This window comes from Rhinopithecus roxellana, chromosome 1 (genome assembly GCF_007565055.1).
Source record: "Rhinopithecus roxellana isolate Shanxi Qingling chromosome 1, ASM756505v1, whole genome shotgun sequence".
Classification (NCBI taxonomy): Eukaryota; Metazoa; Chordata; class Mammalia; order Primates; family Cercopithecidae; genus Rhinopithecus; species Rhinopithecus roxellana.
In genome coordinates this window covers 203,530,452-203,554,079 of record NC_044549.1, presented here as the reverse complement: position 1 = coordinate 203,554,079, position 23,628 = coordinate 203,530,452, and the positions used below count along the sequence as shown (strand labels likewise).

Here is a 23,628-nt window from a genome sequence, read left to right as displayed (position 1 = left end):
GCCTATGTTCTGAATTGAACTGCTTAGGTTTTCTTCTAGGGTTTTTATGATTTTGTGTTTTACAGTTAAGTCTTTAATTCATCTTGAGTTAATTTCTGTATAAGGTGTAAGGGGCCGGGCGTGGTGACTCAAGCCTGTAATCCCAGCACTTTGGGAGGCCGAGACGGGCGGATCACTAGGTCAGGAGATGGAGACCATCCTGGCTAACACTGTGAAACCCCGTCTCTACTAAAAAATACAAAAAAAAAAACTAGCTGGGCGAGGTGGCAGGCGCCTGTAGTCTCAGCTACTCAGGAGGCTGAGGCAGGAGAATGGCATAAACCCAGGAGGCAAAGCTTGCAGTGAGCTGAGATCTGGCCACTGCATTCCAGCCTGGGCGACAGAGCCAGACTCCGTCTCAAAAAAAAAAAAAAAAAAAGGTGTAAGGAAGAGGTCCAGTTTCAGTTTTCTGCACATGGCTAGCCAGTTTTCCCAGCACCATTTATGAAATACGGAATCCTTTCCCCATTGCTTGTTTTTGTCAGGTTTGTCAAAGATCAGATGGTTGTGTATGTGCGGTGTTATTTCTGAGGTCTCTGTTCTGTTCCATTGGTCTGTATGTCTGTTTTGGCACCAATACCATATTGTTTTGGCCACTGTAGCCTTGAAGTATAGTTTGAAGTTAGGTAGTGTGATGCCTCCAGCTTTGTTCTTTTTGCTTAGGATTGTCTTGGCTATACAGGCTCTTTTTTGGTTCCATATGAATTTTAGTTTTTTCTAATTCTGTGAAGAATGCCAATGAAAGTAGTTTGATGGGAATAGCATTGAATCTATAAATTACTTTGGGCAGCCGGGTGTGGTGGCTCATACCTATAATCCCAGCACTTTGGTAGGCGGACGCAGGCGGATCACGAGGTCAGGAGATCGAGACCATCCTGGCTAGCATGGTGAAACCGAGTCTACTAAAAATACAGAAAATTAGCTGGGCATGGTGGCACACACCTGTAGTAGTCCCAGCTACTTGGGAGGCTGAGGCAGGAGAATAGCTTGAACCCGGGAGGTGGAGGTTGCAGTGAGCCGTGATCACATCACTGCACTCCAGCCTGGGCAACAGAGTGAGGCTCCATCTCAAAAAAAAAAAAAAAAAAAAAAAAAAGATTACTTTGGGCAGTATGGGCATTTTCAGGATACTGATTCTTCCAATCCACAAGGATGGAATATTTTTCCATTTGTTTGTGTCCTCTCTTATTTCCTTGAGCAGTGGTTTGTGGTTCTCCTTGAAGAGGTCCTTCACATCCCTTGTAAACTGTATTCCTAGGTATTTTATTATCTTTGTAGCAATTGTGAATAGGGGTTCATTCATGATTTGGCTCTCTACTTGTCCATTGTTGGTGTACAGGAATGCTTGTGATATTTGCACACTGACTTTGTATCCTGAGACTCTGCTCAAGTTTCTTATCAACTTAAGGGGTTTTGGGGTTCAGATGATGGGATTTTCTAAATATAGAATCATGCCATGTGCAAGAGAGACAATTTGACTTCCTCTCTTTCTATCTGAATACCCTTTATTTGTTTCTCTTGCCTGATTGCCCTGGCCAGAACTTCCAACACTATGTTGAATAGAAGTGGTGCGAGAGGGCATCCTTGTCTTGTGCCAGTTTTCAAAGGGAATGTTTCCAGCTTTCGCCCATTGATATTGGCTACGGGTTTGTCATAAATAGCTCTTATTATTTTGATATATGTTCAATCAATAACTAGTTTATTGAGAGTTTTTAAATGAACCAATGCTGAATTTTACCGAAGGCCTTTTCTGCATCTATTGAGATAATCATGTGGTTTTTATCATTGGTTGTTTATACGATGGATTATGTTAACTGATTTGCGTATGTTGAATCAGCCCGGCATCCTAGGGACGAAGCCGACCTGATCACGGTTGATAAGCTTTTTGATGTGCTGCTGGATTTGGTTTGCCAGTATTTTATTGAGAATTTTCGCACCAATGTTCATCAGGGACATCGGCCTGAAGTTTTCTTTTTTTGTTGTGTCTCTGCCAGGTTTTGGTATCAGGATGATGCTGGCCTCATAAAATGAGTTAGGAGGGAGTTCCTCCTTTTCAATTGTTTGGAATAGTTTCAGAAGGAATGGCATCAGCTCCTCTTTGTACCTCGGTCAGAATTTGGCTATGAATCTGTCTGGTCCAGGACTGTTTGTGGTTGGTTGGTAGGCTATTAATTACTGCCTCAAATTCAGAAATTGTTATTGGTCTATTCAGACACTCGACTTCTTCCTGGTTTAGTCTTGGGAGGGTGTCTGTGTCCAGGAATTTATCCATTTCTTCTAGCTTTTCTACTTTATTTGCGTAGAGGTGTTTATAGTATTCTCTGATGGTAGTTTGTATATTTCGGTGGTGTCAGTGGTGATATCCCCTTTATCATTTTTTATTGTGTCTATTTGATTCTTCTCTCTTTTCTTTAGTTTAGCTAGAGGTCTATTTTGTTAATTTTTTCAAAAACTCCAGCTCCTGGATTCATTGATTTTTTGAAGGGTTTTTTTCTGTGTTTCTATCTCCAGTTCTGCTCTGATCTTAGTTATTTCTTGTCTTCTGCTAGCTTTTGGATTTGTTTGCTCTTGTTTCTCTATTTCCTTGCTGCTGTTGTTACTGTTTTTGTTTGTTTGTTTTGAGACGGAGTTTCACTCTTGTTGCCTAGGCTGGAGTGCAATGGCGCGATCTCAGCTCACTGCAACCTCCACCTCCCAGGTTCAAGTGATTCTCCTGCCTCAGCCCAAGTAGCTGGGATTACAGGCTTGCGCCACCACACCCAGCTAATTTTGTATTTTTAGTAGAGATGGGGTTTCTCCATGTTGGTCAGGCTCATCTCAAACTCCCGACCTCAGGTGATCTGCCCGCCTCGGCCTCCCAAAGTGCTGGGATTACAGGCATGAGCCACCACTCCCAGCTGCTTCTCTAGTTCTTTTAATTGTGATTTTAGGATGTTGATCTGAGATCTTTCCAGCTTTTTGATATGGGCATTTAAGTGCTATAAACTTCCCTCTTAACACTGCTTTAGCTGTGTCCCAGAGATTCTGGTACATTGTCTCTCTCTTCTCATTGATTTCAAAGAATTTCTTGATTTCTGCCTTAATTTCTTTATTTACCCAGGAGTTATTCAGGAACAGGTTAATTTTCATGTAGTTGTCCTTTTTTGTTTTTTTAAATTATGTTTTACTTACCACTTTCTTGATTTACTATAATGTCTGGCACTATGATACTGTAAAATAATAAATTTGGTCTTTGACCTCATTTCCTGGCATACAACTCCTGAAGTCCTTGGAATTTTTTTTTAAAAGTCTTGCTCTGTCACCCAGGCAGGAGTGCAGTGGTGTGATCAGAGCTCACTGCAGCCTCGACCTCCCAGGCTCAAGCGATCTTCCCACCTCAGTCACCTGGATAACTGGGACCACAGTCTGCCACCATGGCCAGCTAAGTTTTTAAAATTTTTTATAGAAATGGGGTCTCGTTTGGTTGCCTAGGCTGGTTTCAAACTCTTGGGCTCAAGCAATCCTCCCATCTACAATAATTTTAGGTCTCCCAAAGTGTTGGGATTGCAGATGTAAGACACAGCACCCAGTCTCATTAAATGTCACTTCATTTTCAACTTTTCTTTTTCATATTATTTTATGTTTATTTCTTATATTCAGCATATGGCTGGGGTTTTTTTACTTAACCCAATCTGAGAGGATCTAGAGCAAGCCTGTCCAATCCACAGCCCACAGGCAGCCCAGGACGGCTTTGAATGCAGCCGAACACAAATTCGTAGACTTTCTTAAAATATTATGAGATCTTTTTTGCAATTTTTTTTAAACCTTATCAGCTATTGTTAGCATCCATGTATTTTATGTGTGCCCCAAGACAACTCTTCTTCCAGTGAGGCTCAGGGAAGCCAAAAGATTGGACACCCCTGACCTAGAGGAAGGAATAATTTAGTTTATTATTTAACGAAATAACTCACATATTTGACTTTATTCTTTCACTCTCACGTTTATCATTCAGATACTTTTCCATGAATGTATACTTTTTGCCCACACTGCTTGTAATTTTCCCCCACTCCAAATGGAATATAAGCATCGTTCATTATCTTTTCTTCTTTTCTTTTTTTTTTTCCTTTCCTTGAGACGGAGTCTCGCTCTGTCGCCCAGGCTGGAGTGCAGTGGCACGATCTTGGCTCACTGCAAGCTCCGCCTCCTGGGTTCAGCCTCCCGAGTAGCTGGGACTACAGGCACCTGCCACCACGACCAGCTAGTTTTTTTTTTTTGTATTTTTAGTAGAGACGGGGTTTCACCGTGTGAGCCAGGATGGTCTCGATCTCCTGACTTCGTGATCCGCCTGCCTTTGCCTCCCAAAGTGCTGGGATTATAGGCGTGAGCCACTGCGCCCAGCCCATCGTTCATTATCTACATAGCTTTTCCTGCTTAAGTAGCATCCAATATTATGGCTGTACATTTTTAATTTGAACAATTCTCTACTAGTTGTCCTACATTATCTAATGTAAATACAACCACAGGCCATCCAGTCATACAAGTCACATACTTGGAAGTCATCTTTCACACTTCTTGTCCTTCATCTCCATAACCAACTTATCACCAAGTCCTGTTAATTTTACTTCCTACATCACACTCATCTTCCATCTCTCCTGCTATTATTCTAGTTCAAAGTACCATGAATCTGAAATGGTCCCTGTTCTACCCACATCAACTTTGCTCCCACACCCATCAGTCTTCTTCAGTACTGTTAGAACAAAGACTACAAAGTGGATAATGTCACCTAAAACCCTTCAATGGTTTCCTATTACATTCAGGATACAACCCAAAACACAAACCTCAAGGCCCTGACCTGCGGCTCAGGTGCACTTCATGCCACTCTCTTCTTTACTCTCTGCATTTCGGTTACACTAGTCTTTTCCCATTCCTCGACCAGATACTTACTCCTTCTGTCTATGTTTCACATACCCTTATTCTCCATTTACCTAGTTAACTTGTATTCATCTTTGATATTTCTGCTTAAATATTACTTCCTATGAAAAACATTCCCTTACCCTCAGGCTAGGTTAACCAAATCCCCATTCCAATACACTCCCGTAGTATCCAGTACTTTTCTTTTGTACCCACTAAACAAATAATTACACCACCAAAAATATAAATACAAACTGTGATAGGTGCTGTCTCCACCACTAGACTGCAGACTTCATGAAAGCAAAAACTGTCTCTAATTATGTTTTACTTACCACTTTCTCGATTTACTATAATGTCTGGCACTATGATACTGTAAAATAATAAATTTGGTCTTTGACCTCATTTCCTGGCATACAACTCCTAAAGTCCTTGGAATTTTTTTTTAAAAGTCTTGCTCTGTCACCCAGGCTGGAGTGCTGTGGCACAATCTCAGCTCACGGCAACCCCCGCCTCCTGGGTTGAAGTGATTCTCCTGTCTCAGCCTCCCAAGTAGCTGGGATTATAGGCACGTGCCACCATATCCAGCTAATTTTTGTATTTTCAGTAGAGACAGGGTTCCACCATGTTGGCCAGGCTGGTCTTGAACTCCTGACCTCAAATGATCTGCCTGCCTCAGCCTTCCAAAGTGCTGGGATTAAAGGGACGTCAGTTCAGGCCCAAAGTGATGTCTTTTTGTATGTTAATGATTGACTGATGGCTGGCAGCTACTAGGTAGCTTTAGGATAAGAGCAAGGCAGAATTAGAGGATTGTGACTTTCAGTCCCACCCAATCCCCCAACCACCAGGGAGAGAAGAGGAGCTAAAGGTTAACCAATGGCCACTGGTTTAGGCATTTACCTAAGCAATGAAGCCTCCATAAAAACTGAAAAGGACTGTACTGGGAGAGCTTCTGGATACTAAATATGTGGAAGTTCCTAGAGGGTGGTGTGCCTGTGGAGGTCCTAGAGAATCCCTGTGCCCACTCCCCTACATCTCTTCCCACGTACCTCTTCAGCCGAATCCTTTGTAATATCCTTTATAATAAACTGCTAAATGTAGGTAAGAACTTCCGGGAATTCTGTGAACTGTTCCAGCAAATTAATCAAACTCAAGGTGGGCAGCATGGGAACCCTCACTGAAGTCTGTCGGTCAGAAGTTTCAGAAGCCTGGACTTGCAACTGGTGTCTGAAGTGGGTGGGGGGCACTCGTGAGGCATGAGCCCTCAGCCTGTGGGATGTGGCACTGTCACCAGGTAGATAGGGTTGGGACTGAATTAGAGGCATCCAGCCAGTGTTTGCTGCTTGCTTTGGTCACAGAAGTCTTCTGTGCTGACTACTGCTGTGGTGTGACAGCAGAGGAAAAAACAGGTTTTCCACATAGGCACATAACAGGTACTCAATAAATAACTGTTTAATGCCGGGCATGGGGGCTCACACCTGTAATCCCAACACTTTGGGAGGCTGAGGCGGGCAGATCACCTGAGGTGATCTGAACAGGAGTTCGAGACCAGCCTGGCCAACATAGTGAAACCCCGTCTCTATTAAAAATACAAGAATTAGCCAGGTGTAGTGGCAGGGGACTGTAATCCCAGCTACACAGGAGGCTGAAGCAGGAGGATCGCTTGAACCTGGGAGGCAGAGGTTGCAGTGAGTGGAGATAGTGCCATTGCACTCCAGCCTGGGCAACAGAGCAAGATTCCATCTCAAAAAATAAATAAATAAATAAATATAAATAAATGTGGAATGAATGAATGCTGCTAAGGACAATCCTATCTATCGTTCACACACACACACTCATACACACCCCCACCTGCTGCTTAAACTCTAATGTCTTCGTTTTTATTTTTTATTTAGTTTTCTTTTGACATGCAGTCTCGCTCTGTCACACAGGCTAGAGTGCAATAGTGCAATCTCGGCTCACTGCAACTTCCACCTCCCATGTTCAAGCGATTCTCCCACCTCAGCCTCCCAAGTAGCTAGCTAGGGTTACAGGACGCCCATCACCACAACCCGGATAACTTTTGTATTTTCAGTAAAGACAGGGTTTTGCCACATTGGCCAGACTGGTCTCGAACTCCTGACCTCCGGTGATCCGCCCACCTCGGCCTCCCAAAGGGCTGGGATTACAGGCGTGAGCTACCATGCCCAGCCTAAACTCTCTAATGTCTTCAAATTGCCCTCATGATCCAAACTCTTTACTAGAGCCTATATGGCCCCGCATGACTTGATCCCTGACTCCTTGTCTGATCTCGTGTGTGTGATACTCCAACATATCAAACTCACTTCTGCTTCAGGGCCTTTAATATTCACTCTTCCATCCACTGCGAATGCTCCTCTGATCTTCACAGTTTTCAGTGAAATGTGATCTCTTCAGAGGCCTTTGCTGATGAGCCTGTCTAAAAGAACCAGCCCATCTCCCCCTCCCTCCTGTGACCCTATCCCAGTTAGCTTGTGTTCTCATACTGTGCTCCGATGTTTTCATAGCAAATAGCACTTATCACCTCTGATTAGAGTACATCATACATAGTAAATTAGGTACATGGTTTTTAGAAATTATTTCAATTAAATGTACGTACATGATTTTATGAATAGATTGTGATACAAAAGATATTTCTCCTGATGGATCAGTTAACATTTTAAGAGACAGGATCTGGCTATGTTGCCCAAGCTGGCCTCAAATGCTTGGGCTCAAGTGATCCTCTGGTCTCAGCATCCCAAGTAGCTGGGACTACAGGCGCGAGGCACCATGCCCAGCACTGGCAAAACATTGTTGAAAGCTTCTGCTGTCTGCTGACAAGACTACCAGATAATACCAAATGATGGCAGCTCTTTCTTTATCATCGCACTGTTCTACCACTATAATTGGGACCAGGAGGCAATTAAGGTATTTCAAACAATACGATTTAAAAGAAACAGCTTTAAAATTTGTCACATTAAAAAGTCTGTTTCTACTTAATATCAAATTGGCATTAAAGTTCTTATCCTTCCACACAAAGTGGCTTATCATCTCCTTTCAAATGTGGAATAAAAAAGAAACAAAGAGGATACCTTTTTAGTCCATCTTTTTACTCCATTATATCCTTTGGTTACCAGCTGTCTATGAAAAAAGCTGTTGAAGAAGTGAACCTAGAACAGAACAAATACAAGCAACCAGATTATATTAGGCTTTGCCCAGATTTAACTTCAAAAGAAAGAGGAAATTTTAAAATGTTTGAATATAAAGCAGACAAAAAGAAAGGAAAAATTTATTCTTAAAAACAATGATTGAGGAGGCAAGTGGATCATCTGAAGTCAGGAGTTTGAGACCAGCCTGGCCAACACAGAGAGACACCGTCTCTACTAAAAATACAAAGACTAGCCGGGCATGGTGGCGGGCATCTGTAATCCCAGCTACTCAGAAGGCTGAAGTAGGAGAATCTCTTGAACGTGGGAGGCAGAGGTTGCAGTGAGCTGAGATCACATCACTGCACTCCAGCCTTGGCACTAGAGCAAAACTCCATCTCAAAAAAATAATAATAATAATGATCAAAATATAGAAAATACATTACATGGTTTACAGACAATGCTGTTCCAAATTTTTACTGGAATGACCTTACAGCTGTGGTCTCTAGTCAGATTTGGAATGCAGCAGTAAATAGATTACCTGAATCCGATCAAGCAGAGAAGCAACCTGACAAATCTCTCCAAATCAGGTGAAAAAGTTGAAAGAGGCTATGAAAAAATGAGGTAACAATTACCTTGAACTCAAGGGAGACATTACATAACTAACTCCATGTGAAGGATGTGGATTTAAAGACTCCTGTTGTTACAGTAACTTTAAAAAGGCCTTCGTATGATTATTTCTAGTACCCCAGAATGACCCTGGCCGTGTAGAGTATCAGGTCCTGCATCCTTGGCTTTGAATTTCTGACTTGGAAGTAAGTGGTACATCAGCTCATCTGAGATGGGAAACACATTGTGGCCTTAAAGTGCTCACACAGTAACATGAGGTGATAAAACTGTTCCCTTAGCACTGTGGTTCTCCAAGTGTAGTCACCAGACCAGTAGTGTCAGCATCATCTAGGAACTTGTTAGAAATCCAAATTATCAGGCCTCATCCCAGACCTATTAAAGAAGAAACTCCGAAGGTAGGGCCCAGTAATCTGGTTTTATAAGCCTTTCAGATGGTTCTGATGCACATTCTTTTGATAACCATGCAGCTTAACATACAGATTAAAAGAGCTGCCAGACATTAGAGGTGCTCACACCTCTAATCCCAGTCCTTTTGAGAGTCAGAGGTGAGAGGATTACTTCTGCTAAGCCCAGAGTTCAAGCTAGCCTGGGCAACACAGCAAGACTCCCGGCCCTACTAAAAATAAAAATAAACTAGCTGGGTATAGCGGCACGTGCCTCTCTAGTCCCAGCTACTTGGGAGGCTGAGGCGAGGTGACTGCTTGAGCCCAGGAGTTCAAGGCTATAGTGAGCTATGATTGGGCCACTGCACTCCAGCCTGGAGTGTCTTTTTAGTGTCTCTTAAAAAAAGGGTATTTTTTATAATTTTAATAAAAATAAATAAATAAAAAAGAGCTTATAGTAGTCTCTAAAGCAGTGATTCTTAAACTTGGTGTCCATCAGAATCATCTGGAGAGCTTGTCAAAACACAGATTGGTGGTCCCCACCTCTAGTTTCCGATTCAGTAGATTTGGGTTGGAGTCTGAGAATGTGCATTTCTAGTTAAGTTCTCAGGGGATACTGATGCTGCTAGTATGGGGACCATGCTTTGAGAACCGCTGCCTTAGTTAAGTGTCCTTTTGACTCCATGAATGTTTAGAATTAAATGTATACTGGTGGTAAATGAAACCCTTGAAATTAATACTTTTATGTTAAAGATAATCTGTATGTGTTTAAACTTTCTGATGATTAAGAGAATTTGACAATAGAGAATCTAGCAGATTAGCCTCATGATTCCAATTTATAAATGTATAACAGATTAATAATTTCAGTGGAAAGTCATAAAACATTTTCTATATTCATAAACGGTATCAGAATCTGACTTTTTAGTATTTATCTATTACTTTATTAGATTGATAAGTTTTATAAAGTACTTGGAAATTTTTGCACCCATCAGGTATCTGTGTACTCAGAAAAATACATTAAGTAAAAAAATAGTTTTGATATGTAACAAAACTCTTAACGAGAATTTAGAGTTTATGAGGGTTCAATCTGTATTTGAACTGAGTATCAAAGATTTATCCAAGAAAAAGTGAAACATGAATTTTTTTTTAAATTTTTAAAGAGAGCAAGATTTTAAGTTAAATGTAAAAAGCTGGCTGGGCATGGTGGCTCACATCTTTAATCCCAGCACTTTGGGAGGGGGACGGATCACCAGAGGTCAGGAGTTCGAGACCAGCCTGGCCAAAATGGTAAAACCCCATCTCTCCTAAAAATACAAAAATTAGCCAGGCGTGGTGGCACACACCTGTAATCCCAGCTACTCGGGAGGCTGAGGCAGGAGAACTGCTTGAACCCACGAGGTGGAGGTTGCAGTGAGCCGAGATCACGCCACTGCACTCCAGCCTGGGCAATAAGAGCGAAACTCCATCTCAAAAAGAAAAACAAAAGAAGTGATTTCATGGAACTTACTACAGTCAAGCCCAGTGCATGATCAAGACAAAATTGAACTCTCCTTTTTAAAAATTTAAGGAATGTCAGATAATTTAAACACACACACAAAAAAAACTACTCCTTTTAATACACAAAGACACTCTCTCCTGCAGAAGAGGAAGTTTTCACTTACTTTGTCTGGGACCGCATCCATTATCAGCTCACCGTACATATTAATGACCTACAAAAAGTCAACATAAAACCAGCTTACTATCTCTGCCAATAAGTTGGAGAAAGAAAAACAAAATAAATAAATAAAACCAGGTTACCAACCCTATACAATTCAGAACATCTCAATCAGAATGAAGAATATATTATTACTGACAGCAGTAATCAAACCGTTTGGATCCTGAGGCAAATAACCAGTAAAGAATAAAGAATCCTTGATTCCAAAAGACAACTGAGAAGCCAAACCAGAGATTATATTTTATTGACTAACATCCTCTGCAACGTCTCCACATTGACAAACTACAATATACTGACCTGGTCATTCAGCCAGTTCTGACCATCCAGAGTCGCCAGGTCGTCCATATCCAGCATGTGTTTATTATAGAAGATACGGAAGTTACATTTTTGATGTCTGGCCCGATAGTTTGTTATTTCTCTATTGATAAATGGTTTTCTGAAAGAGAAAGATTTTGAAAGAAAACATTAAAAAAATGAGAATTTCTCAATTTACTGCTAAGCATCTTTTTTTCCTGTAAATCAAGAGAAAAGTCATATATGCCAACAATTTTATTTTCAAGGGCTTAACTTTAGCATCGTTTATATACCTATTAGAAAAGTCTTCATTAAACACATCTTTTAATCTTCCAAGGACTTCTTTTTCACTGAGTGGAACCAAACTGCCATACTTCTTCATAACCTCATCTAGGAATCCTTAAATAAAGGAAGAAAGAAAAGTTAAAATGGAAAAACAAGCCATTTTCAGGAGAGTCATTCTCCAAACACTTAACCTATATACAGCACTTAACACATAGAGTGGTTAACCTATATTACTATATAATATTGATACTATAAAGACATATTTTTAAGGTTATATCTTTTGTAAAAAATAAAATATATTAGGTTCTAACCAATGCAACCGAGAGACATACTGTGAGGCATCATTTCACATTAGATTTTTAAGTTACTGATGCATTGTTAGAGAAGAAATGGATAGCTAGAAGGAAGTATTAACAGCTTCCCATAGCTTAGCCTTCTCTTAAAGCATGATATCTAAAGGGCTTAATCACATAGTCAAATGTGCGTATCCTTTTGGTAACTGAAAGAATTACTGTTTTAGAATCACAGTTAGAATTAACTAATGAGATCATTGTGACTCTATTATAATTTGGTAAAGGTGTGTACTTTAGTATCAGCAAGGGACAATATCATACAACTTGATAAATTATCATACTCATTACACCAAATAACCCTGTGGGGTGAATTTAACTGGATAACAGCTAGTGAGGCACTTTTTTTTTTTTTTTTTTTTTGAGACGGAGTCTCGCTCCGTTGCCCAGGCTGGAGTGTAGTGGTGTGATCTCAGCTCACTGCAAGCTCCGCCTCCTAGGTTCCCGCCATTCTCCTGCCTCAGCCTCCCGAATAGTTGGGACTACAGGTGCCCTGCACCACGCCCGGCTAGTTTTTGTATTTTTAGTAGAGACGGGGTTTCACCGTGTTAGCCAGGATGGTCTTGATCTCCTGACCTCGTGATCCGCCCACCTCGGCCTCCCAAAATGCTGAGGCTACAGGTGCCCGCCACCTCACCCAGCTAGTTTTTTGTATTTTTAGTTGAGACAGGGTTTCACCGTTAGCCAGGGTGGTCTCGCTCTCCTGACCTTGTGATCCGCCCGCCTCAGCCTCCCAAAGTGTTGGGATTACAGTCGTGAACCACCACACCCGGTTAGTGAGGCACATTTTAAGACAGCAAATAGAATTTTTTGGAGATGGGGTCTCTTTCTATCATCCAGGCTGGGGCATAGTAACACAATAATAGCTCACTACACAGCCTCAAATTCCCGAGCTCAAGCCATCCTCCTGCTTGGATAGTTAGCTGGGACTATAGGCACATGAAACCACATCCAGCTAATTTTTTAAGTTTTGTTTTTTTTTTCTTTTTTTTAGATGGGGTCTTGCTGTGTTGCTCAGGCTAGTCTTGAACTTTTGGCCTCAAGTGATCCTCTCGCTACAGCCTCCCAAGATGAGAAATAAAATTTAAAGGTGGCTTTTGGCCACACCATAGGACAGTCTTCAGGTAAACGTAAGTAACATGTATATGTGCTTATATATATCACTGAATGATCCACTGAACCTACAAAAGCCCCAGGAAACAAACCCAGGACATTCTTTTTTTTTTTTTTTTTTTTAAAGACAAAGTCTTGCTCTTTTCACCCAGGCTGGAGTGCAATGGTGCGATTTTGGCTCACTGCAACCTCCCCTCCTGGATTCAAGTGATTCTCCTACCTTAGCCTCCCAAGTAGCTGGGATTACAGGCACCCGCCACTACACCCAGCTGATTTTTGTATTCTTTTTAGTAGAGACAGAGTTTCACCATGTTGGCCAGGCTGGTCTCGAACTCCTGACCTCAGGTGATCCACCTGCCTTGGCCTCCCCAAGTGCTGGGATTACAGGCGTGAGCCACTGTGCCTGGCCACCCAGGACATTATTTCTAAGTAAATACAAAAAGGCTGAGGCAAGGCTTAGATGCTCACAAAAGTACAGACACGACCTAGGCTGTTCACCAATGCGGAACGGGCAGAGCAACACCCAGCTAACCGCCAGTCTGACAGTTAAGTCTACTGAGTCAAGACAGGAAAAACGAGGACTGTTAGCCACATATCTTAACCAGCTCCCTTTGTAACTCCAAGAATGGCCTCGGCCATGCACTGATATGAACAGGATAGAAAAGATCATAAGAGTGTCTTGGGAATAAAGTGTTTCATCTTTTATGAGGGGACAGACAGGCAGAGAAGTGAAAAATTTATTTTTCCTCCTGTTAATCTCCCACCAGAGTACCTCTCAATTTTAAAGTCTTAACACAGGAGCAAAGGTCAGGGTACAGTAAACAGAAAAGAGGTCCTTTCTCCTGTCCATTCTGCTCTAGGCTTTGGGCAAATACAGTAGACAGGAAGACAGTCCCATGCTCCAACTTCATCAGAGTGGGGGATAAAGATTTGGGGTTTCTAAACTAGGAACAGACCATATACTTGCCTCTAGTGTTTACTATTTCACATCTTACAGTTACCTAATCATAACCTTGTGTCTACATGGGGGAACGGGCCCAATGGAAGATAAGGAATCCCACCATTTGAGAAACTGTATTGAGAATTATTTTTTGTAGAAAAACAATACCCCTAACAACAACAATAAAAATTAAACTTTAGGCCCCACAACCTTGATTGAGGCTCCTCAAATAAGAAGGCAGTGTCCCCCACAATGGGATATGGACCTAAATTTCAAACTAGTATCATGGTGCTCTTGCTAACAATGTTATTTCTGGTGGTAGTATGATGGAGATTCTAAATTGTTACACATTTTCCTGTTATCTGTATCTTTATTTTCATTTTCAGATGATAAACATGGATTTCTTATTCAGTAGAAATGCCCTTCAAGGTACAATCTTCAAGGAGAACCCTAGATGACAGTGTCACACTTATACACACCATTATCTCACTGGGACCAGAAGTAAAACAGCTGTTAAAAAATACTTATCATGGCCGGGCGCAGTGGCTCAAGCCTGTAATCCCAGCACTTTGGGAGGCCGAGACAGGTGGATCACAAGGTCAGGAGATCGAGACCATCCTGGCTAACATGGTGAAACCCCGTCTTTACTAAAAAATACCAAAAAAAACTAGCCGGGCGAGGTGGCGGGCACCTGTAGTCCCAGCTACTCGGGAGGCTGAGGCAGGAGAATGGCGTGAACCCAGGAGGCGGAGCTTGCAGTGAGCTGAGATCCGGCCACTGCACTCCAGTCTGGGCGACAGAGCGAGACTCTGTCTCAAAAACAAACAAAAAAAATACTTATCATAAGAAAAGCACTAGCATATCTCATTTAGTCCTTATAGCCCCCCTGTGTATTAAGATAGTATCTCTACTTTACAAACAGAGAAACTGGGCCAGGGGCTCACGCCTATAATCCCAGAACTTTGGGAGGTGGGTGGATCACCTGAGGTCAAGAATTCAAGACCAGCCTGGCCAACATGGTGAAACCCTGTGTATGCTAAAAATACAAAAATTAGCCAGGCATGGTAGCATGCCTGTAATCCCAGCTACTTGGGAGACTGAGGCAGGAAAATTGCTTGAACCTGGGAGGCAGAGGCTGCAGTGCGCTGAGATTATGCCACTGCACTCCAGTCTGGACAACAGAGTGAGACTTTGTCTCAATCAATCAATCAGTCAATCAATCAACCAACCAGTCAATCAAATGGAGACATCAGAAGCTTTAAGAGGTTAAGTTACCTCCCCAAGGGCACTTAACTAGCATCTGGTAGAACTAAGATCCTGATTGTAGGTCCCGTGACTACAGAAACTGGACTGTTAACGCTATGCCACTTGCAAAGCAAGAAATATCTGTTATCTTTTCTCTACAAAAACAACTTGGTTCTTCACCTTTCCTTTTTAATATCTGGGGCCAAGAACTTCCCAGAAACAGATTTTTTTTTTTTTTTTTTTTTTTTGAGACAGAGTCTCACTCTGTCGCCCAGACTGGAGTGCAGTGGCCAGATCTCAGCTCACTGCAAGCTCTGCCTCCCGGATTTATGCCATTCTCCTGCCTCAGCCTCCCGAGTAGCTGGGACTACAGGCGCCCGCCACCTCGCCCAGCTAGTTTTTTGTATTTTTAGTAGAGACGGGGTTTCACCGTGTTAGCCAGGATGGTCTCAATCCAGAAACAGATTTTATAAAATGACAGTTAAATCAACCATTCTTTACCCACTTGCTTTCACTAAACTAACCAACTAAAAAAGGAAAAATGCGCTTGGTATACATAATGTATTTTACTCCCAAAGTACTAAAATTTCAAAGTGACCCAAGAAACAAAGGATAAAACGTTAGGAAAAAACAACAAACAAAAACTGGAGTTCAAATTATAGCGCACTCTGCAAGTACAAAAGGTAGTAATATAAAAAACAAAACCGGAGGTGTTATTTTAGAATCTAAAGTACCCGGCCAGGCACGGTGGCTCACACCTGTAATCCCAGCACTTTGGGAGGCTGAGGCAGAAGGATTGCTTGAGCCCAGGAGTTCAAGACCAGTCTGGGCAACAAAGTGAGACCACTTCTCTACAAAAAATACAAAAATTGGCCAAGCATGTTGGCACATGGCTGTAGTCCCAGCTACTTGGGAGGGTGAGGTGGGAGGATGGGTTGAGCCTGGGAGGCAAAGACTGCAGTAAGCCAAGATCCCACCATGGCATGCCAGCTTGGGCAACAGAGCCAGATCCTGTCTCAAAAATAATTAATTAATTAATAAAAATAAAAAAGAAAGAACTTTCTTTAAAACAAAACAAAAAAAAAGTTAAGTAAGGCCAGGCGTAGTGGCTCACACCTGTAATCCCAGCACTTTAGGAGGCCAAAGCAGGTGGATCACAAGGTCAGGAGATGAGACCATCCTGGCTAACATGGTGGAACCCCGTCTCTACTAAAAACTACAAAAAATTAGCCAGGCGTGGTGGCAGGCGCCTGTAGTCCTAGCTACTTAGGAGGCAGGAGAATGGCGTGAATCCAAGAGGCGGAGCTTGCAGTGAGCCAAGATTGCGCCACTGCACTCCAGCCTGGGTGACAGAGTAAGACTCCGTCTCAAAAAAAAAAGAAGTTAAAAGTACCCATCATGTTAAACTAATGGCACTGGACAGTTTTCCTTTGATACAACTGACCTGGGTCACATTCCACCCTGAATGTGGAATGAGGTTCACTGTATTGTGCACGTAAGAAATGCAACGACATGGTTCTCCAACAAAATACAATACATACCTCAGAAAGGGCCCATCAACAATAAGGAAGGTATCAAGCATCTGAGAACAAACATACGGAATGTGCAAAACTTAAGTGAACAGCTGCAAAATACTACTAAGGGACAGGAAATCTTTTGCAATGAAAGCGATTTTCCCTAAATTAATCTATACATACAATGCAACATTAAGTAAAAACCATACTTTTTAAAAAGATTAGAAAACAAATCCAAAATTTACCTTGGGACAAAAATGTGAGAAATTCTTAGAAATTTTTGAAAAGAATTAAAGGAGAGAGGTGAATAAGGAGCGCCAGCTCCTGTCAAATGATAAAACTAACTACGCTAATTAAGGCAAATAGAGCCAGCATGGAACAGAGATCAAATCCAAAGAGACCCAATGGTAGGCTGCATTTCTGAACCACAGGGAAAAGAACAAATTACTCAATAAACAGTATTAGAACTACCAACTAATTTCATTGGTTCCCAGACCCATGGAAATAAATTAAAAAAAAAAAAAAGAAGAACTGGCAACTAAATATTTTATTAACAGTTGGAGGCCGGGCGCGGTGTCTCAAGCCTGTAATCCCAGCATTTTGGGAGGCCGAGGTGGGCGGATCATGAGGTCAGGAGATCGAGACCATCCTGGCTAATACGGTGAAACCCCATCTCTACTAAAAAAATACAAAAAACTAGCAGGGCGAGGTGGCGGGCGCCTGTAGTCCCAGCTACTTGGGAGGCTGAGGCAGGAGAATGGCATAAACCCGGGAGGCAGAGCTTGCAGTGAGCTGAGATCCGGCCACTGCGCTCCAGCCTGGGCGACAGAGCGAGACTCCGTCTCAAAAAAAAAAAAAAAAAATCAGTTGGAATTCATTTTGGTGTAAAGAATGAGGTAAAGATCTACCTTAACTTTTTTCCAAAGCACTAAATTAAAAATAACATATTAGGCCGGGCACAGTGGCTCACATTTGTAATCCCAGCACTTTGGGAGGCTAAGGCAGGCAGATCACCTGAGTTCGGGAGTTTGAGACAAGCCTGACCAACACGGAGAAACCCTGTCTCTACTAAAAATACAAAATTAGCCGGGCATGGTGACAGGTGCTATAATCCCAGCTACTCGGGAGGCTGAGGCAGGAGAATCACGTGAACCCAGGAGGCGGAGGTTGCAGTGAGCCGAGATCACATCACTGCACTCCAGCCTGGGCAACAGGATCAAAACCCCGTCTCCAAAAAAAAAAAAAAAAAACCACATTAATAGTCTAGAAAAAAAGAGCTGGACATTTTTATAAACATTTACTTTATATGTGGAAACAAGCTTTTAAGTAGTTGTTTTTTTCTAATACACGACCACAATTATTTTTAAATGAATGGCAGTGAGCCCATAATTGCTTTTGGACTTTCAAGCCTTTGAACATGTATTTCTTAAACACACTAAACATTTTTTTTTTTAGAGACGGAGCTCTGTCACGCAGGCTGGAGTGCAGTGGTGCGATCTCAACTCACCTCAACCTCCACCTCACAAGAACAAGCATTTCTCCTGTCTCAGCCTCCCGAGTAGCTGGGACTACAGGCGCATGCCACCACACCTGACTAATTTTTGTATTTTTAGTAGAGATGGGGTTTCACCATACTGGTCAGACTAGTCTCAAACTCCTAACCTCAGGTGATCCACGTGCCTCAGCCTCCTAAAGTGCTGGGATTACAGGCATGAGCCACCACGCCCAGCCTAAACTTACTCTTCTGGAAGCTGCTTTTTTCCATCCACTATATCATGGACAGTTCTCTTTTCCCTGAAAAAGTGCACACTGTATTTTAACCAATTCCCTACTGATGGCCATTTATTTTTACCTCTAAATAATGTAACAATTAAAACTCTTGATCTATCCTAGTTCTACTGCTTCGCTTGGACACACCTGCTACAAGTCAAATTTCTGGATAAAAGGGCATGTGCATATCTAAATTTTTAAACTGTCATCTGACTTTTGCTATAGACACATACACGCACACAAGATTTAAATGTTTGTACAGTCAATTTGGTATATTTTCATTGCTTCTGAGCTTCCTATCATGGGCAAAAAATGTCTTATCAATATAAGATTATAAAAATGGTCTCCTGCTCAAACAACTGAATAGCAAGAACATAACCCAATTTAAAAAGCAGGTAAAGGACTTGAATGTGGAGAAAAGGGAAGCCTGTACACTATTGGTGGGAATGTGAATTAGCACAGCCATGAAGGAAAACAGTATACAGGTTCCTCAAAAAATTAAAAATAGAACTACCATATGATCCAGCAATTCCACTTCCGAGTATATTTCAAAGATAATGAAATCAGTGTGTTGAAGAGGTACTTGCACCCCATACTCACTTCTGCACTACCCACAATAGCCAAGACATGGCATCAACCTCAATGCCCATAAGTGGATGAATGGAGAAAGAAAATGTAGTATATATACACAATGGAATACAATTCAGCCTTAAAAAATCCTGTCATTTGCAACATGGATGAATCTGGAGCACAATATGTGAAATATGCCAGACACAAATATACTGCGTGATCTCACTTATATGTGGAACCTAAAGTCAAACTCATAGACGTAGAGAATAAACAGTGGTTACCAGGGGCTGGGCATGGGGCAAGAATTGGAAGATGTTGGTCAAGGGTTATAAAGCTTCAGTGAGACAAGAGGAAGCACTCCTAGAGATCTATTGTACAGTCTGGTGACTGTAGTTAATAATAATGTACTGTGTCTTAAAAATAGATGAGATTTTAAATGTTCTCACAACAAAGTGTGTGAGTGATATGTTGATTATCTTGATTTATTTCACAAAGTAAACATATATCAAAACATCACATTGTACCCCTTAAATAGATATAATTTTGTCAATTAAAAATAATCTTTAGGTCAGGCACAGTGGCTCATGCCTGTAATCCCAGCACTTTTGGAGGCTAAGCCGGGTGGATCCCTTGAGGTCAGGAGTTCAAGACCAGCCTGGCCAATATGGTGAAACCCCCATCTCTACTAAAAATACAAAAAATTAGCTGGGCATGGTGGCGCACCTCTGTGGTCCCAGCTGCTCTGGAGGCTGAGGCATGAGAATTGCTTGAACCTGGGAGGCGGAGTTTGCAGTGAGCTGAGATCACACCCCTGCACTCTAGCCTGGGAGACAGAGTGAGACTCTGTCACAAACAAAGAAACCAAAAACTTAAAAAGAATGATTTCCTGTATTTTTTTTTTCTTTCTTTTTTTGAGACAAGGTCTGCCGGGAGCAGTGGCTCACACCTGTAATCCCAGCACTTTGGGAGGCTGAGGCAGGTGGATCACGAGGTCAAGAGATCGAGACCATCCTGGCTAACACAGTCAAACCCCATCTCTACTAAAAATACAAAAAATTACCCAGGCGTAGTGGCACATGCCCGTAGTCCCAGCTACTCGGGAGGCTGAGGCAGGAGAATCACTTGAACCCAGGAGGCAGAGGTTGCAGTAAGCCAAGATCGCACCACTGCACTCCACCCTGGGAGAGACAGGGAGACTCCGTCTCAAAAAAAAAAAGAGACAAGGTCTTTCCGAGACTCCAGGCTGGAGTGCAGTCAAGCTACCACAGCTCACTTCAACCTCAAACTCCTGGCTTCAAGCAGTCCTCCCACCTCATCCTTCTGAGTAGCTGGGACTACAGATGTGTACCACCACACACAGATAATTTTATTTTTTGTAGCAATAGAGTCTCACTAAATCTATATATATCCCTCGATGTATTTATATTGCTATGTTGCCCAGGCTGGTCTCAAACTCCTGCCCTCAAGCGATCCTTCTGCCTCAGCCTCCCAAAGTGGTGGGATTACAGATGTGAGTCACCATGGCCAGCCTGTATTTGTTTCTTTTTAACAGCTTTATTGAGATGTGATTCACATACCACAAATTTGCCCCATTAAGGAACACAATTCATTTTTAATATATTCAGATTGTATATCACTACTACCTAATTCCAGAACACCTCCATTACCCCACAAAGAAACTCTACACCCATTAACAGTCACCTCTCATTCCCCTTCTTCCCAGCTCCTGGCAACCATTAATCTACTTTACATCTCTATGTATTTGCCTATTCTGGACATTTCAAATGAATGAAATCATATGTTATAAGGCCTTTTGTGTCTGGCTTTTCACTTAGCATGTTTCCAAGGTGCATCCACATTTAAGGATATATCAGTACTTATTCCTTTTATAGAATAATATTCCATTGTATAGATACACCAAATTTTATCCATTTGTCAGTTGTTGAACATTTAGGTTGTTTTCACTTTTTGGCTATTATGAATAATGCTGTTATAAGTATTTGTGTACACATTTCTGTGTATTTGGTTTTAATTAGCCAAACTCTTCATCCATATGGAATGTTTTGTGGCACAGAAATCTATCCCTTTTCCCTCCAAAAGAAGTAACCATCCAAGTTATTTCTCTTGGATATGCTATAATTTTACTACACAAAATTTAGTGTGAGTTTGTATATGTATTTGTGTTTTAATCCTGATTGGCACTTAGAAAGCCTTTCTAGACTCAGACCTTTCTTTTCAGTTCTAGAAAACATCCCTAATTTCTTCAGTTTCCCTTCCATTACCTTCTGGCATACTCATGACATAGAGGTTAGAACTTTAAAGTGAAGTAAGAACTTAAAGAACTTGCAAAGTAATCTCAGTACAGAGTTCTAGACTTTCATACACTCCCTCAAATCTTTTACAGTTGTCTTGCATAGGCATAACTCAGTACTAATTTTTTTTGCAGCAACCCGCTACTGTGATTACAAAGCATTCAACTTGGTTTTCAAGGGAGGAGCTTTCTTCTTACACTCATATTTCATCAGTTTATGTAACACTGAATAAAATTATGAAACTGCAACAAGTAAATTTCCCCGAAGTATAATTGACTCTTAAACATGTAGATCAACTGAAAGGAGCACAGTGTGCAGTCCTATTAGAGACAAGCCAGTATTCAGCACACCACAGAACTCAATAGTGGCTAATGTTGTAGAAGTCAGTTAAAGGAGTATCACTGCCCCATTAATCACTACTAAGGTTTGGTTCTGTTATTTGTTGAATTTGTCTATTTCATTGTGTTGGCTTTTCTCAGATGATGGTGATAGACTGTGAGTTCATCTCTACTTAGGTAACTTGCTGAGTATTGAGGGCAAAGGGCTATCATGGGCAGTAGCTGCTGCTCTGCCTTGAACTATTTTCAGTGGGAATAAGGACACTAAGACCCCCAGCAGCTGTTCTGAAAATGGATGTTCCTCACTCTTGCCAAGTGTTACAAGGTGTACATGTGTGGGTGAGTATCCAGTCTCCTGTTCTTAGAATTTTGGCTTGGTAACAGGTTTATTCTTTGCTGATATATGGCACAGGCAGGGAGAGATTCCCCAACTACTCAGTCTTTACCATGGGTGTCCCCCTTCCTCTCCACTTCCACCATCTCCAGAAATATGAGCACTCAGTATCACACCACTTCCCTGTACTAATCTTCCTTCTGCCCACCTGGACCTTCCCTCTACTATTTGCCCAGTGGAAGCTGATTCTCAGTTTCTGATCCACCAGAACTCTCTCCTCCTTGTTAGTAGGAAGACACATGTGTTTTTAATATATTTTTCATATTTTCTATGGATTTGGTAGGAGGAAGAAGAGATTCCATGAGCTTACTTGATTCTCTTAAACCTGGAACTGCTATTGGCTTCTGATTGATATTCTTTAGTAACTGAAGGAAGCTTCCTTTATTACTAATTTTCTAAGAGATTAAACACAAAGGGAAACCATTTTACTAACAGGCTTTTCAGCACTTGCTGAGATACCATTTTTTTTTCCTTTAGCCTATTAAAATAGCGAATTATATTGTCACTAAATGTGAATTCTGTAAGAATTCCTACTTCCTCAGGTCGTGCTACAGGTTTTACTATGTGCATATTCAATTTATCAATTGTATTTGAAAGTGTTACATCTATAAAGGTTAATTGGCATTTGTGGGTAAATGCTAATTTTTTTCACGTTTACGTATCATGGGTCAGCTAACCTCAGTAGGGAAATCTGACTTTATTCTAGGACGGTATAGACAAGAGTTTTGTTTGTTTGTTTTTTAGTTTGCTAGGACTCTGTACTTTGTGTCTTTTTGTGAGGAAGAATTTATGTATTTATTTATTTATTTATTTGAGACGGAGTCTCGCTCTGTTGCCCATCTCTATTAAAAATACAAAATTAGCCTGGTGTGGTGGTGGGCGCGTGGAATCCCAGCTACTCGGGGGGCTGGAGTGCAGTGGTACAATCATGGCTCAAGGTGAGCTCCGCCTTGAGAATGGTTCACGCCATTCTCCTGCCTCAGCCTCCCCAGTAGCTGGGACTACAGGCGCCCGCCACCACCCCCAGCTAATTTTTTGTATTTTTAGTAGAGACGGGGTTTCACCGTGTTAGCCAGGATGGTCTTGATCTCCTGACCTCGTGATTCGCCTGCCTCGTCCTCCCAAAGTGTCGGGATTACAGGCGTGAGCCACCGTGCCCAGCCGGAAGAATTTACTATATTTAATGGTTGGAAAGAGAAAGTGCTCAGGACTGTTTAAACCACCAAGAAATAAACCTCCTAACTAGCTCCCCAAAGCCAACTGTAATAATGTCCAGGTGTCCTATACAAATGCATATGCACACATACATACACATACTCATCCTACATGTCACTTTTTTTTTTTTTTTTTTTGAGATGGAGTCTTGCTCTGTCGCCCGGGCTGGAGTGCAGTGGCCGGATGTCAGCTCACCGCAAGCTCTGCCTCCCGGGTTTATGTCATTCTCCTTCCTCAGCCTCCCAAGTAGCTGGGACTACAGGCACCCGCCACCTCGCCCGGCTAGTTCTTTTGTATTTTTTAGTAGAGACGGGGTTTCACCATGTTAGCCAGGATGGTCTCGATCTCCTGACCTCGTGATCCGCCCGTCTCGGCCTCCCAAAGTGCTGGGATTACAGGCTTGAGCCACCATGCCCGGCCGTCACATATATCTTTTAACAAAATGGTTTCATACCATTTTGCAACTTACTGTTTGCACTTTTTTTTTTTTTT

The 23,628-nt window shown here is 41.8% G+C and overlaps 1 protein-coding gene across 2 annotated transcripts in view; it reads right to left on the bottom strand.

Annotated features, from left to right (window-relative positions):
* The window catches only part of SENP5 (SUMO specific peptidase 5), a 79,456-nt gene that overhangs the window by 31,791 nt on the left and 24,037 nt on the right, over positions 1-23,628 (bottom strand). For both annotated transcript variants that reach the window (XM_030936832.1, XM_010381179.2), the window contains exons 3-6: positions 11,384-11,489; positions 11,094-11,232; positions 10,744-10,791; positions 8,016-8,093 (exon numbers count right to left, since the gene is read on the bottom strand). In XM_030936832.1, the coding sequence (XP_030792692.1) occupies positions 8,016-8,093; positions 10,744-10,791; positions 11,094-11,232; positions 11,384-11,489 (371 nt within the window). The remainder of the gene's footprint in view (positions 1-8,015; positions 8,094-10,743; positions 10,792-11,093; positions 11,233-11,383; positions 11,490-23,628) is intronic.